At 37.6% G+C, this 17206-nt stretch overlaps 1 protein-coding gene across 2 annotated transcripts; it reads left to right on the forward strand.

Moving 5' to 3' along the window:
- Positions 1 to 4: 4 nt before the first annotated feature.
- Positions 5 to 16992, forward strand: mogat2 (monoacylglycerol O-acyltransferase 2). Of its 2 annotated transcripts, XM_069539551.1 has the most exons (7): positions 5 to 101; positions 1783 to 1917; positions 2896 to 3074; positions 9568 to 9772; positions 10641 to 10815; positions 11088 to 11287; positions 14467 to 16992. In XM_069539551.1, exons 2-7 carry the CDS (start codon positions 1824 to 1826, stop codon positions 14619 to 14621), a joined length of 1008 nt encoding a protein of 335 aa, XP_069395652.1. In that variant the 5' UTR covers positions 5 to 101; positions 1783 to 1823; the 3' UTR covers positions 14622 to 16992. The 2 variants fall into 2 exon arrangements, with proteins under 2 accessions (XP_069395652.1, XP_019940986.2); XM_020085427.2 differs by lacking the exon at positions 5 to 101 and having other exon boundaries at positions 1471 to 1917.
- The last annotated feature ends 214 nt before the right edge of the window (positions 16993 to 17206 follow it).

Consider the following 17206-nt stretch of genomic DNA (forward strand, 5'->3'; position numbering starts at 1 on the left):
CCCGGAGAACCACCACCGGAGGAGACCGCTGTCAAGTCAGAGGGAAAGTCACAAGTGACTTCCGGTTTACCTTGCAAAGTAAAAGCCTCAGTGTCGCTCAGGTGAAGCGGTATAATTTGAGACAAGGAAAACAGAGGATGTTTGAAATGATTTGTATTGAATGATGAAGAGTTCATTTCAGAAACCAGAAACACCAAGTGCACCAGAAACAATAAAGTAGGCCTGGAACGTTATTGATGACATCTGAATTGTCATTGAATCATTGTTGATTTCCGTTAGAATGCGGATAAACATGGCGAACTTGACGGAAATGATTCGGCTACATGATACAGGAGGAGGGACGTGTGGTCCATCCATCACATGGCTGCTTCTCCCATCATCTAGCTAGATATGTGTTAACATTAGAGAAAACAGAAAGGTTTGGACTAACAAACTATTAAAAGAAAACATATAGTCAGAGACTACATAATATTCTAATTATTACTAAAGATGTTAGATTGAAGTAAACAAGATGTTTTGGTTTAAAAAGACAATATCAAGTTGGATAATGTTGTCACTCACTGATGACTTTACATTTAATATTTTAGATTCTGTCATGGGAGCATAACAATAAAACATTTATATTTCATGACAAATATGGCCTATCAAAGCCATTCAGTGATTGCTTCTGATTCATGCAAATTGTCTTTGTGACTAAGTCTATATGTTTTTGGCAGACAACACACAGGACATGAATAATGCCAACACACTTACCCCGAGGGCCTGTTTCACAGTGGACTGCAATTTCTGAAAGACATATGAAAGACAAGCACATTATCTTTTCTCAGAGGCTTTTATAATGGAGGTGGGGATCTTATTTTTAGACGCAACAATAACTCTTAAGCTTTAAAACATGATGTTTTCTGTTGTGTAGCTATATATTGACTACACAAGCGGCTAGCGGCTGCAGGTTAAACATTAACTATGGATCAAAGTGTTAACGAGGTCATTATTATGGGTAGTGAACCCATAAATAAATTAATAATTAATAAACATGTGATCAAAGAATAATGCGGTGGCAAGCAGACCCATTGTCCCTGGCAAATACCAGTCTGACTGAAGGGAATTGGTGAAACATAAAGCGAGAGAGGGAACATGGATTCAGTTTTACAATCCTCTGTCTGTCTCTGTGTTGAGATGTGATGCAATCCATGCATGACTCCTCCTATGTCTCCTGTTCTACTTCCCCCTCCATCAGAACCTTAGATAACCCTTTCATTCTCCCAAGTGTGTTGAAAGCCCTTCACCTTAATTTTTGTCTTGGCTGTGTAAAGATTATATAAAACTGCAATTGTACTTTCCCTTTCCCAATGTCAAACAATATCCAATAATTTCAAAGTATTTCATGCAACACTGATAATGGTATTATGTGGTAAGAAGTGTGTCAGGGCCTTTATTGCTTGTATCGTTATGTGATTGCTCAACCAGACCAGCACATTACACAGTCAGGCTAACCACTGACCTCTCTCCCGTGAAGGGAAGGGAGTTAAATAGCAGTAAAAGCAACAGTAAAGAGTCTACGACTTCCCTCTCTTCCACTCACTTATGGTTATTTTCTCTTTGCATGTGGTTCAGCTTTACTCTGTTTTTCAGTAACTTTGTCCTTGCAAAAGCCTGATATGGACTGACAGATCAATCCCTGTATTGGGTTTCTGAGATAAGAGCGTCAATCAGAAAGGATGGTGGAGAGGTGATAGTCGCGTACTTTGGACCCACTTCACTTGCTCTTCTTCTTTGCCACAGGCTGCAGCGTCGCGGGTAGTTTCTCTTCTCTCCTGTAAAACATGAAGGTTGATTTTGCCCCCCTGGATGTGCCATTCCAGAGGAGACTGCAGACAGCCTCAGTGCTGCAGTGGGTCTACTCTTTTCTTGGCCTGGGTGAGTTTGCATATTAGTAAATGGAGTATTGGTGAAATAGAACTGCTAATGGAGCAAAGGTCTACTACAGTTAATCATCACTTAATTCCACTAGGTGTTCAAACATGTTGGCCTGGCGGCTCTTGGGTAAAATTTAAGTAGATTTGAGAGGAAGAACATGATCTCAGTAAAGCGTAGTCCTCACAATTCTGCTATGTTTGTATCCACCTACTGTGTTTATTCAGCTCTAAGAGACAAGTGCTGTGTAACTCCTGCTGCCATGTTTCAAATGTTTGTTTTTAAATTTTTAAACTGGATGTTTCTGCAATTATGTGTAATATATATGTATATATGCAGAATATTCTATATTATTTATGTTATTTGTTGTCTTTTAATACAAGATGAGAGACATAGAATAGGAAAGTGGATATAAATGCAGTCCATTTGACCATGTACCAAAAAAGGTTCACTGAGATTGTCCCTGAGGCAAAAATTAAATCATGGACTTTACAGTCTAACATTTGCCCACCACCCCCCAACCTCCTAACTGAAGCCCACTTTATTCTACTAAACCCATTTTTATGAGACTCATAAGTACAGATAAATTCGTTAAAGTATAGATGTAGTACTGTTTTTGAAATGAAGATTTTTAACTGAACACTGATGACTGTGTGAACCTGGAGATCCCCAAGCTAAAGTTAGGTAATAGTGACATATCACACTGTACTGACATCACACAAAATCACATTCTCCCATTGAGTGTCTCTGTGTTATCTGTAATCACCAAGACCACATGTGGTATCATCAGCAGAGTTGCATGCTGCTGACGCAGAGCACATACCGCATAACATACCGTTCATAACATGACTAAACTCATGATATTCTACTGTAACCATTCATACAGGGTCTATTACATTTGTTATGGCAGGTCAGAGTGGATGCTAATATGATAACCTTGTGTAAAAATGCTGCTGATACACTGACTCTTTCCTTCCTCAGCACCCACCTGCATCTTCCTGTTCTTCTACCTGCTCTTCACCCGTTACTGGCTGATCAGCGTGCTGTACGCCATCTGGTGGTACTTTGATTATGACACCCCGGCACAAGGAGGCCGCAGGTTGCATTTTCTGTGTGGCCTCAAGGTTTGGGAATACATGCGGGATTACTTCCCCATCAAGGTGAGCAGCTGCTTCTTGATAGCATGTGTATGAAGCCCAAATTTTAATGATCAAATGGTTTCCATCACAATTATAATGACCAAGGTTACCATGGTTTTCAGTATTAAAGCTCTGTTGTTAAAGAGTGCTGAAAATGTTCAATTATATATTTATGAGAAATAATGTAGCACTATATGACACCATTTAAAGATGCAACATTTACATGGGAGTGATAAGGCTTTAGCTTGCTAAAGAAGTCATAACATAATATCTTGATAATGTTGAAGACATCAAATACAGCAGTGTTCTCCAATTTTCAGTTTTCTCTGAATCAAAGTAATACAGACAACTGAAATAAATCTGTAGCTCTGATACCGCCTGCTGCTTCTTCTGCCATGTTTTTACAACACACAACAAATGCACATTGCTTGTTGTGCTGGTATCTTGGAAACCTTTTTAATTTGGTTGATGCTGGACATTATCAACCCACTCACCCCAGTAGTTACAGTTTAAAGGATTGAAAATGTTGAACCAACGGTTAGGAATTTGACCACGGTGTCCGTATTCTCCCTAATGTATATTTTATATACATCACCACCTTTAAGTAGCCCTCACGTCCATTTTGGACTTTATGGGATTCATCTCTGCAGCACAGGTCTGCCAGTTTATCTAATCTTTGATCTCCACCTACATACAAGAGCAGTGAATCTTATCTCTGTCCTTGGCAGCAATTGGACCACTGTTTGAGGACGCCCCTCTCTTCCCTTTAGTCATGTACTGCATATGTACACGCAGAACTGTCTCTGTGTATTTACATAGTGCTAATGAAAGAAACTTCACTGTCAATACTTCCTTAATGAACTTGAAAATACTGAAAAGCTGAAAAAAAGATTTCGCTTCCATACTGCGCAAACAAACATGCTCATTCTGAAAGTTAGATGTGCAGATTGATGCCGCATATGTGTCTGTTAAATATGCAGCATGGAGACAGTAAGCTTAGGTTAGCATAAAGTCTGAAAGCAGAAGGAAACAGCTGGCTGCCATGGCTGTTGCTGATGGGTTATTGGGATACTTCCGGGAGTGGCGACCTCAGGGTGAACTTCAGGATGTCACTGCTCCTTCAACAAAATAAAACAGAACATTAAACAAACATTATGCAAATATTATATGGATTTATAAGTGTTTCTAAGCTTTATGCTAAGCTAAGCTAAATGTATTTTCCTGGCTCTTCAAATTTAATGGACAGAAAGGGATATCAGTCGTCTTGTCTAATGATTGGCAAGAAAGTAAATAAATGTATTTTCCAAAATTGATTACTTTAGCTTTTTCTGCAGATTTAGGGCAAAGTCACTCACACACAAATGTCATGGGTCAAAGTAAATGAAAGTCGATGAATTCCACGTGAAGCCACTCTGCACATTTGCTGTGCTACAGGGTGCAAATATTTGATTTGCCTCCTTGCTCACACAGATTGGAAGTAAGTAGGAGGCGAAGGTTCTCTACTCGCTTATATGTGATTGTTCTCTTACTCTGGCGGGTCACCTGACCCAGGGGCTGCTGCATAAATATTCCCACACGTTAGTCTATATAACTGAGGTAATATGGATAACTGCTCATTATTGCTACATATGTTTCTCTGAAATGTATTTGCTTTGTTTTGCCTGTTTTGATGTAGTTACCAGGGGAGATAAGTCAGCAGTTATACTTCAGGTTCACATAAATGAACAGTGCTGCTGACACAGGACAGGACTCAATGTGCAAATCACACTTCTCTGGGGCAGCCCGTTAATCCCCTCTTGTGGGTGTTCATGGGTAGTGCGTGTCCTTCACTTGCCTTCTATCGAATGAAGCCTGGTATTTCAAGCGTCTGCAAGCGTCATCTCAAACTTAACAAGAGTCTTTTAATCTGGACAAATAACTGGAGGGCATCTCATAGGAGGAATTCACAGAGCAGCACTCTCCAGAATTTAAAGCTCATAGAGAGGAGGCTCATAACTTCAACTGGACTGATAAGGCCACAACAATACTGCCATAAAAAAAAAAAAATATTCAACTGCAATAGGAAACAAACACAAGTTCCAAAATGTTTTTAAAAGGGCTCTGCAAGCATCATCTCAATCATTGCTAAGAATATTTGACAAATTTATTGGATAACAATTTTATTTAAATAGGCTAAGTAATCATTGTCTTGCATTTTGTTTAAATATATATATTATATTAAGAAACTTAATGCATTATATTTGTAAGATCTTTTTATCTTAACAGAAATCAATTTTCTGCATGTATGGGAAGAGATGAGTTAAGGACATGCGTCATTTGAACATTTGTGTTCTTCATGTGATGTTTTCACACGTCACACGGTTATATCATGGATCTATTAATTATTTCTGCCAAAGTGTCTGTGCATGTGCTTGTTTGTTTTTTTTACATGTGTCTATGTACATTTTTTTTTTTTCAACCGTCAACCCTCAGGGACTGCAGATGAAACCTTGCCTGGGTGGCAAAATCTACCAAATGTAATGTGTCACACTTAAATATACATGATGATAAATATACATTGTCACTTTTTAAATAAAAATTAATTTATTAAATAATAAAATAAAACTAGGTCAGAATCCTAAAAGAAACAAGCTCCATCAAAAAAGATGAAGTATTTGTATCTTGGCTTTTTTGGTTGAGGTAATTAGATTCCTGTTCACTTTATAGTTTATATATTAATTAATATATTAAGCAATCTATCTATTACTCTCAATATCATTATACCATATTCATGTTGCTTTATAATACTTTAATACTATAATACAATACTTCTTTATACATGCTGGCACATCTGCAGGGGAAATTCTGACCAATAAAATAAGATAAAAAGATATGATAATAAAAGCAAAGGTGTGATAAGGCAGTTACAGCATCATAAAAGCCAGGAGACGACCAGCACAAAAGTAATAATACGGTGCTAATGTGAAAATATGTGTTGCATAATGAATAATGAGTGTATTATGTGCGTGTGTGTGTGTGTACATTAATCAGCTGTAAAAGACATTCTGTCTATATTTTGATGTAAGTCAGACTCATAGGGTCTAGTTATTTCGTCAGAGTCTTATCACAGATCTCATGTGAATGTTACCAGGCAGAAGAATGCTGCCTCTATTTACTGTCTGGGTTAAAAAAGAGGCCAAATACAAGTCCAGTCATTTCCTAAACTGAAACTCTCTTCCTTCTGCACCCATCTCATGCATCTATTTCAAAGCGAATCATCTCCGGTATCATCTGACTGTATGCCTCATTAAGGTTCAAACAAAGAGTCAATGTAAGGGTGAAGAGAAGCAGTGTATTTGAGAGAGCCTAATTAGTTTCATTGGTGTCTTTTCCCACCATTTCTAATTCCACCATCATCAGCTCACAGAGTCACCAGCTGATGTGCGCTCACATGGTTTTTAAGAGAGGGACAAAATGCCATGTAGACTCAACGATGCTGATTCACATTGAGACTCTTGCACAGCACATCTATGACCTGAATCAGATGGGGACTGATAAACTATGCTGTTAATTGATGGAAAAGTAGCCATGATTTCAACAAACATCTAAATCATATCAGGTAATAAAAGGGTTTTACACACAAATAAAGTGAGTTTTTGGGTTGTTCGCATTTTTCAGCCTTTGTGCATTAATTGGATTGGATTGGGATAGAGGAGAGAAACCAATCAGCGTATAGTCAAACCATGAGCCTGCTGCTCAGGGAACAAATGACCATGTGGTATATGCATCCTACGCATTTCGCTCTGACGTCGCTTCAAAAATTGTCATTTTTAAACTTACATTTTTTCAACATACTAAACTAATGAGATATTAGCTAGTGAGCTATGTATGGGCTTAAAGTTAATAATGTTCCATAACATGCAGATATTATGCTGAGCATCTCCGCCTGGTTAAACCTTCACATGTGGCTGGTATCTCATCTAGCTGTTGCCATAAAAGTGTATTTTTCCCCAAATTTCCATTTTTATTTCAAATATTCTGCAAAGGATTCAGTTAGGAGACTTATATAACCCAAAAATATATATTTATAATTATAAATAAATAATTTATAATATAAAAAGTATAAGATAACATACAAATCTAATTAGAGGAACCAATAACGATAAAAAAAACAACCTAGATCTAAATGTGGATCCACACAGAAAACTTGCTCCTTGTACCTTGGTCTACCAAACTTTATTGACTGAAACAAAAGTGCTACAATAACAATGCAGGTTATGTTGTGGTGACCCTTCAGGACAGCTCTGTGATTGGTCACTAGTGAACAGCTCTTCTGCTTGCTCAAGTCATCAAGAGAACTTGAGCCAATGATTAACTGTTTGACCCGGGGGTGCAGACAAAACAACACACCGGCTAAATCCAAAATCATGACTGGTCCAACTTTTGATTTCCTGCAGTTGATCAACAACAAGAAAATGTCTTAAACACATGGATTACTAGATCACTGTTGGGTGAATGTCCATTTTATTAGATAGCATAAAATGAATGAAAATGAAATGCGCTGTCTAGTCAACAGAAGATCAACACAACTCTCAGACGAAGGGTGTGAATTTGGCCCTAAAAGCACTATGACCTCGAAATAATCTCCCACAGATACAAACAGCATTTGTTTTTTTCTCTCAAACACCCAACAAGCGTCTCTTTGCTCCTGAAAGTGACCTATAGTGCCACTCATTATCTGTCCCCCTGATGCTGTGGATCAGTGGAGACATGCAAACACCACTCCACAGCTCAGATATCTCAGCTTTACAGTGAGTGATCAAGAATCATTAGCTCTGACAGTACAGATAAATATTCCTCAGTGTACAAGGATTGATAAAACACTGAAAAGCTTCTCTGACAAAGATCATTTTACCCATCAGCCATTGGGTGTAAACACCAAACCATGTTGCTCCAGTTTGGGGACAAGCAAGTGGAGTGTGCTAATGTTCCAAGGTTTTTTAGAATAACACCAGGAGAGTTCATTTAGACACACATCTGAAAAGCTGATCAAAAGTCTAATCCCCACTGTATGAGTGAACAAAGTGTCTAATCAATACTTGATATCAAGATATGAACATATAAAGATTGAATGTTTATTAATCTCACAGGGAATTGTTTCACACAATAATATAATAGAAAATAATACATAAATAATATAACAATGGATTATTAAGACTAAAAAATATTACAGTATAATTATATAAAAAGATAAGTAAATTAAAAAAAGTAAGTTATGTGAGACAGTAATTTAATCCTAAACCAAATTCGCAAAAAGCCGTAATGATAAAAGATTTAAGTAATATAGAATATTGCATATGGTATGATAAACAATAGCAATATTGCACATGAAAATACAGTAATATTTTGCACATTAACAGTGTTTGTATTATTTCTCTGTGTCTGATCATTGCAGAAGGAATACTAGTGATAAACAGAATTTCACTGCACATACTTGACAGGTCAAAGGCCCATGTCTCTGTATACAGAGCTCTGCAGCAGTGTGTATTCACCAACACTGTGTGGTTTGAGTGTAGTTGCAGCTACAGGTGCATTGACCAATACTACTACTAAGAGCTAACACAGCAATATGAAATGTTCAGCTGGTGTTTTAAATCCAGAATGTGATGTATGGATGGTGGTGTGGAGAAAACAGCATGAATGTGCAGAGATGACCCAAACATGGTGAATATTAAAAGGTGATGAGGATTAAGGGTTTGATCAGTGATGCAAAATAAACTCAGGTTCTATTTAAAAGTAAAATTTGTAAAAAAAAATCTGGCACTTTGAGAGAACTGATATCTTTGTGTGAAATTTGTTGTAACTTGAATTTAAGGGGACTGATGGGACCACGGTTACTTCAAAAGATAACTCACACTTTAATAACATTTGTTCAACTTAAATTTAATACGTTTTATTCACACAATTGATAACTTTAATTTAAAAATGTTTATGTATTTGTGTGTTCACAATTGAAGTAATGTTTTTTAAATCGGTAAACAATTTTCTTTTTTCAGTGGGTGCTCCATTGATTTTTGTGAAACCGTGGAGACTTTCTTTCCCTCTTTCTCTTTCAAACCATTTAATCTGAAAAGTCTGAAATAGCTTATCTTCAATGGTTTCATAAGCAGAACATCCGCTGTTCTCAAATAGAATTTTAATCCAAATAGTTGAACCTTACCTAAACCTTGAAATTGTAATGAATAAATAGTAACCTTCTACCCCTGAGGGAACAGTGAAGGTATGAAGGGACGTATGTTTCACTTTGGGCTTGTTCGAAAGTGTTTGCAGAGGCCGGGGGGGGGGACTGGGATATCGATGCACGTGTTTGGGTTGCAGCCCTGTGGGCCATGACATTGCAGCTTTTTTAAGAGGCTTTAGATGATCTGAAATAAAGTATTATCCTATTTTACTATGTAACTGGACAATATGGACCGACCATTATATAAAACTATTCATCAACATTAATCTCATTTACACAATGTTCTTCCTCCAGCTGGTGAAGACAGCTGACTTGGATCCGAGGCACAACTACGTCTTAGGCTTCCACCCCCATGGCGTGCTGGTGGCAGGAGCCTTCACTAACTTCTGCACCTACGCCACAGGATTCAGGCAGCTGTTCCCTGGCCTCACCAGCTACCTGCTCATGTTGCCCCTTTGGTTCAGAGCCCCGTTCTTCAGAGACTACATCATGTCTGCAGGTTTGGACTTTTCAATCACATTTCAACGGTGGCTTTCATTCAGCCACATGCAGTGCAATGCAGTGTACGTACTGTAATTTACAGCAAGCATGCTCTATATTTAATTCCACAAACCTCTGTCACTTCTGTCAGTCTGTTTTTGGAACACATATTTTGCAAACCATTCATCTTATCAGCTTTACACTGGGCTTGTTAATTGTTAATGGCCCATAGAGGTGCAGTGTAACTGGGTCAAACCACAGGTTATTTTGAGAATTTGATTCTTTTTTTACAGACTGACACAAACATTCTCAGGTGCTGATCTCCATCATGGCAACAACATTCATAGAATCACTTCCACTTTAGCTATTTGTCTTCAAAGTAATGTCAACATGTTCATTTTGTTGCTGTAATACCTTATAGTGGAATTACACTTTTAAACATGGGTCTGAAAGTTGTGTTGATTGCTTAACAGACCTCTGAAATAGCCGACATGAGATGTGTGAAAAAATTGTTCAGGTTCATTAAAATCCTTCCACCTTATATATAACATAAACTCCTGACAGTTATAAAGAAAATTCTGTTTAATTTTATGAAAAAACATTGACTGTAATATGTGCACTGTAGACAAACCAGGTAAGATGAGCACAAAGTTTTCTAAGTTTATAAAAATCTCTGCACACAACATTGAGCACACAAACAATAAAATAGTGACACTATATTGTAGAACTGTTTGAGAAGGACTCACTGAATTAGCTCCAGAACATTTACACAGAAAACAGCCCTTTTCAAACGAGTACTCTATAAAATGATTTGAGCTATTGTTAGACTTGCTTTGATAAATGTGTATTATTTGAATCACTCTTTATTTTCTGCTCCAACTCTTCAGGTTTGATTCCATCTGACAAAGACAGCGCCAGCTATCCGCTCTCCAGAAAGGGTGGCGGTAACGCTGTTGTAATAGCGGTCGGCGGGGCCCCAGAGGCCCTCGATGCTCACCCTGGGTCCTACAATGTGATGCTGGCCAAGAAGAAAGGCTTCATCAAAATGGCCATGGAGCATGGGTAAGCACAGAGAGCCCTGGGTAGAAGAGGAAAGAGTTCTGTCAAATACAATTAGTTCTTTGAAGTTTTATGTATCATTCAAGGAATTTTGTCATTCTATTGATTTTATGTTTCTTGAGGCTTTAAACAGAATGACACAGAGGCTCATTCATGTCCCTCTCATGGAATTTCCTGGGAAAGCACAAATTCTGCGATGAGATCATTTTAGAACACCCGCATTTGAAATGGTGCTCGATAAATCAATTGAACATTTTCATAATCAATATTTTCAGAGCTCATCTGGTGCCGGTCTTTTCCTTTGGGGAGAATGAAGTGTTTGATCAAGTGGAAAACACAAGAGGAACATGGCTGCGGTGGACGCAGGAACGGCTACAAAGCATCATGGGTATCTCTCTGCCTCTCTTCCATGCTCGTGGCATTTTCCAGTACTCCTTTGGTCTCATGCCCTACAGAAAACCCATCAATACAGTAGGTGAGTAAACACTTTGGTTCACCTGAGGGCTACAGTACATGCAGCAGGTTACAGTATGCTGTTACCATTTATTACTAAATGTTTAATCTGTGGCTCAGCCCTTTGTAACTGGTGGCATGCAGTCCTCATACTGGGTGTAACCCAAACACACTTATAACAACAAAAAATCTGTAATAATTGATCCAATTTAAAAAGATTTTCTGAACAAGGAATCTAGTGTTGTTTGTGTGTGGCTCAACATTTATGAGTAAATGTTGCCAGTTCAATGATTATTGCTGAGCGACATTCACGCAAGTTATCTACGTCCCGACATGGCCGCACTTTCCTTATCGCTGTTCCCGGAAAAAGTCTATCCAACATGGCTGGCCTTCACAAACGACACGTGAAGTTCACACATGGAGCAACTTGTAAGTAAACTTAAAATTACTTCCTTTGCATGCTGGAATATAAATGTTTGATTATTAAGACAGAGCTTTATTCACGTACTTCAACGGCATTGGCATTACATTAACGTGTAACGTTTTTGTCAAAGCAGGGCTATAATGTTAAAGTTAGCATAGCTCTTTTCAATCAACCACTGGCCTGTTGACAGTTTTGACTGTGTTGCTGCTGTTTATGTTAAATGCCTTGATCTAGTAAATGTAGAATACCTAAAAGAAGTAGCTGATTTTCATGATTAAGTTGAGGCTAATAAACATGAAGTTGGCGAAACATTGGATGTTACAATAGCTGAGGAAACTTGTATGAAACCTCAGTTTTTCTTTCCTTGCAGGCAGACATGGATTAAATTAAATTCAGTTCGGCTGTATTCTTTTTTAATTTTACTAATCTGGAACTGTCAGTAGTTTTACAAATAAATCTCCGTTGACTTTTGATAAAATATTTGTGGATTTCAATTTGTGCTATCAGACAATTTTGAATTAGAGACTGGAGGAAAAAAACTGTCTGTGAAGTTAATATTAAAGCAAAAGCCACATAAGACTCAGTTCCTGTTTTGAAACCGTTTGACAGTTGTCACTATAATTTGACCTTTTTGTTCTGGAAGATGCAAACGGTTCTTGAAATGTCTGACATCTCAAGAAAAAATTGACTGACTTTCAGAGGCATCATGTCTCTCCTGCTGAGGCTCTTCTGAATAATATGGGGAATGCTGTTATGGACTTTTTTTCATTGGTGCCACAGCTAGAAAAGAAGAAAAGGTTCCCTGTGGAGATGCCAGTGCAGTATAATGTATTTTAGAGCCTTTAGGTTCAAACACCTGAGTTGATCCACGAAGTGTTCAAGAAAAATCTCCCAAAAAGACTGCTCCTACCTGTATATACATCGTGCACCATAACTATATTTACATGAACACTCACATGTAGGCCATCTAACAAACAATTGTTAGATGGCCTACAGAATATTTATTTACTTACCGGCTGAGTGATGATTTGTGTTATATCTGTTTTATAAACCAACTGTCTGTTTCCTTCAATTTAACATTACTGTTACTGCTCCCTCTGTGCATATTCCAGGAGTCTGACGACCCACACATCACTGACACTACTGTTGTGTTTGTCACAGTGGTCGCGGGAAGCACTGCAAGTTCAGTTCACTTCAGCCCTGCAGGCACTGCTGCTGTGGTGGAGGATGATCTTGTGACGTGCGATATCCATAGGACGGCTGATGCACTTGCATTGTTGTCTGGCTTGACGTATGCATTCCATTAGGGTGACACCAGGAAACCTACTAGATCCATAAATTACTGATAATAATAGCAACTGATATAGGATGTTACTTAACAAGCACTTTAACAAGCAACTTGTTCACTTGTTCCTTTTCGATATGTAGAGATACACATGTTCATACCTTACCCAGTTTGAGTTTCAACAACCCTCAGCATCAACAGTCTTCCAAATATATGTAGATATAAAAAATGTCTGACATTTTAGATGAAACAATCTTCAGACTGATTAAAATGTTGAATTATACATCTGAAATGTTTGTGTGTTTTTTCTTTAAATATCACCAGGTAAACTCAAAATATCAAAAGGCACAACTCCATATCCTGATAACCTTTATTTTCATTACCTTTTCCAAGGAGTTGTTATTTTTCATTGTCCTTTGTCTGTTTGTTTGTCTGTTAGCAGTCATTTTTGAGTTTTGGTCTTGAATTTGAATGAATAAATATGCATGTCAGGGTCAAAAGAATAAAAAAATACATATTGTTATGAATAAAAAAAACATTAGCCTATGTGCTATGCATAATCATATTTTTTTGATCACTTAGGTACACCACCCTTAAAAGAGAGAGGACAATGCCCTGATACAGTCTCATAAAATAAAGTCTTAATTGGTGGGAGCTTTGAGTCGTGTGTAGTAGAAGAGAGGTTAGTTGTTCAACCCAAACCAAATCAAACTAAATCTACGGTGGCCAAGAGAGCTCAACACACTGCAAATTAGGAAAACACGTGCAAATGGAAAAAACAAATTGAGAAAACAACTTCATCGATTTGTAGACACATGCGATACAAAAAGTCACAGCACATGCAAGCTCCATCACCACTGACGAGTAACACGCTTCAATAACTTCTCAAAGCATTGAACTACAGCCAGGTTCATCACTGTTTTGGGTCCCCTGGAATCATCAGTCAGTGTGTTTTTGTTTTTGCATGTGTTATCTTTATTTTCAGTTTGTTGAGCTCTGTCAGCCACTGTACAAATCACATCAAAAGTTAAACAGTCCTGTGCTATGCTATGCTATATTCAACAGGTACGTTTGACTTTCTACTTAACTTTAGGGCAGGAGACTTGAATGCTTTGGTGTAGTCAATACTACTAATAATAATGATAATAATGATACATTTTATTTGCATAGTGCTTTCAACAATGCTCAAAGACACATTACATGATAACAAAACAACAGAAAACAGATAAAAGTGAATAAATATAAAATATATATATACAATACACATAATAATCACATATTAAAATATAAGATACACATCAAAATCAAATATTAAAAGCAGTTCAGAAAAAAGGTGGGGTTTCCACAATTGTTTTGTGAATCTTGGGTTTTACACTGCATGCCACCATTTTGGGTTCCAGGTAAAATAGACCTATTAAACAAGTTATATAGCCCAATAATAAAGTGCTCTGACTTTGAGTGTGTTGTCATGCACCTTTTGTCCTCTCTGCAGTGGGACGGCCAATTAAAGTGGAGAGAAACAGAAAGCCAACAGTTGAGGAGATGGATGCCCTTCACCAGCTCTACATGGATGAACTAAGCAACCTGTTCGAGGAGCACAAAGGCAACTATGGAGTGGACAAGGACACTCACCTGAACTTTGTCTAAACTAAACTGAGGATAGAGACTTGAATGCTTATTTATTTCTAAAGCTCCAGCGCTGCATGTTCAGATAATTGTCCATTTTGATTTGCTCTTAACTGCCCTGTCGATTAAAAATGAATGGAACGAATGGGAATGCTTTTGCATCTGCTGTTGTTTTACAGGTTGTTGTGGGGAAAAGGACAAAGAGGCAACTAATGATACAAGTCAGGCTTTCCTCACTTCTCCCAGTTGTTTCAATTCTCTTGAGTTTTGGATTTTGTGCAAAGTCTAACACTTTCTCAAATAGAGTCATAGGTTGAATTTGGGTTGCAACATTGTGGAGACTCAATAAATCTGTGATCATTTCAGTATTTGGTATCTTTATAAACTCTGAAGGGTGAATACAACTAAATTGTCTTCTTTGTTTGTGTGTTATGACCTTGAGACATTAAAGTAATGTTGGGAAATTGTAAAGCAAATAAGCAATTCTAAAATACAAGATCTGAGGTATTTTTAAATATGTAAAACAATGAAACTCTCAAATGTTTTATTATGCTGTATACTGTATATATCATTTATGTGAAATGTGTCTTCTTGGTATGAATTAGAGTTCAATCTGGTCATATGTAGATTAAACACACTCACATATGAATACATGTGTCATTTGATGGTTTTGGATCAGGTTCCCTTGCGACTAGACTGTGAACTTTGGCAGAGACTTTTTATATCAGATAGCAAACTGATATTTCAAAAATAAAATGACTGGCAGACTGGACAATGCCCTGAATCTTTCAACACAGTCTGGACAAGAAGTGTGTGTGTGTGTGTGTGTGTGTGTGTGTGTGTGTGTGTGTGTGTGTGTGTGTGTGTGTGTGTGTGTGTGTGTCTGTGCTGACTAAAAGCTTACAGCAGAACTATGATGCAAAGGAAGCAAATGATTGTGAAAATATAGTATTTCACTTTTTCAGATTTATACTCGACCACTGCGATCTAATCAGTTCATCTTTGAGTCCAAGGAGCAACAGGTCAAAGGAAGACTTGAGAAGTCAAGTGGCCAAAAACATTTTGTTTTGTTATGTCGCAGTGATCCAAATGTGTTAATATTCACAAGAACAGGTCAAGTGACTTTGATTCAGTTTAAGTGAATGTTTGTACCAAATTTGAAGACAAAAAGCTGTTCATGATATATTGTGTTTGACGGACGGATGGACAACCTGAAAACATAATGCCTCTCACCACTGGCTGCCTACGGCACAGTGACATAAAAACAGATGATAAAAGGAGAGAGGTCAATCGCCATCTCAGACCAGCTGAAACCAGTCAAATCAGGGAGCGTGATGTGTTGGTATGTTCACAGTCACAACAGACATATCACCTTCATATCTTCATTGTTCATTCGGTGTTAACTGCAATGTCAACGTGATACAACTGATGGAAATGATGGTCCAGGATGTAAGTCTAAAGGGCACTCCTTGATGTTAATCACACAAGGACCAGGTGTTAGGACACAGCTGCTCACAGTTGATACTGTTTGGTTCCAGATCTCTCTGCCATGGGTGTGAGTGTGTTCAAGGTCACTGCATTATTGATTTATATTTGTGGCCAAAGTACAGAAGAATCAAAGTCTTTTGATCGGCTATCTGCTCTAGAGATGCACTACACTGCATATACCACATAAGAACATAGGATGCAAAAACAAGACGTGTAAGATCCATTGCTGTGCTGCATATTTTAACAAATACAGAAAAAAGTAAAAAGTAACTGTGAAAACCAGATTTGAACTCATCACATCATGACAGATTTGCACAATAAAGAACAATCAATGTCAAAATAGACATTTGAACCATAGGTAACATGAAGGATAACATATATCAGTGGTGGAGTGTATTGAAAAGTGGATGATCAAAGATAATTATACCTCTCATTGTCACAGGAGCCAAAAAACAGTCCTGCACCTGTCACCACTAAATACTGTATGTGGTATCAGTTCAACTTTTGCAGCAAGTACAAAGTGTAAAAGAAGTTTTCAGTAGAAACTGAGTGAACTTATTCATTTGATTAACTGGGACTGTGGTTAAAAAAGTTTCTAGGAATCATGACTTCAGAAGAATCATTACATCAACGTGTGGGTTTACTGAATCTATCTAATTGTTCACTTGTGCTTTTTGTTCATATAGTTTCATTGCATTGCGGTGAAGAAGAAGAAAACGGGCGATAAGCTAATCAAATGAGAATACAGAAACATTTGAATTGTGGACATTTTTTTCCAACAAAAGGTTCAGCTGTGCTCCCTTGTCGTGCTTTATAAGTCTGACGTGTTAGCACTTTTGCTGTAAGAGACATTGCTCTGTTAGACCTCTGAGAATGTATCAATTAAATAACCCATTTATCAACCATACGATTATTCAGTTATTATTTCACGACGAATATATTCAACAAAAAAAAGAAAAAGATTTGTGTGCAGAACTCTTTTTGGTCTTCTTTTGCCTCAGCTTTAACCTATGAGTCCAAACACCGGGTTGGCAACCACTGAACTAACTTACCCAACTGTACATAACATAGTTTAAATGATCTCCATCATGAACAAGTATGAAAGTGAAAATGTTACT

This window comes from Paralichthys olivaceus, chromosome 15, assembly GCF_024713975.1.
Source record: "Paralichthys olivaceus isolate ysfri-2021 chromosome 15, ASM2471397v2, whole genome shotgun sequence".
NCBI lineage: Eukaryota > Metazoa > Chordata > Actinopteri > Pleuronectiformes > Paralichthyidae > Paralichthys > Paralichthys olivaceus.

What these genes read in the sequence shown, in the direction of transcription:
- mogat2 (XM_069539551.1), top strand. Translation starts at nt 1,824, where the DNA reads ATGAAGGTTGATTTTGCCCCCCTGGATGTGCCATTCCAGAGGAGACTG. An exon ending in AGACTACATCATGTCTGCAG is followed by an intron (nt 9,773 to 10,640) that starts GTTTGGACTTTT and finishes CCAACTCTTCAG; the next exon opens with GTTTGATTCCATCTGACAAA. An exon ending in AAAACCCATCAATACAGTAG is followed by an intron (nt 11,288 to 14,466) that starts GTGAGTAAACAC and finishes TCCTCTCTGCAG; the next exon opens with TGGGACGGCCAATTAAAGTG.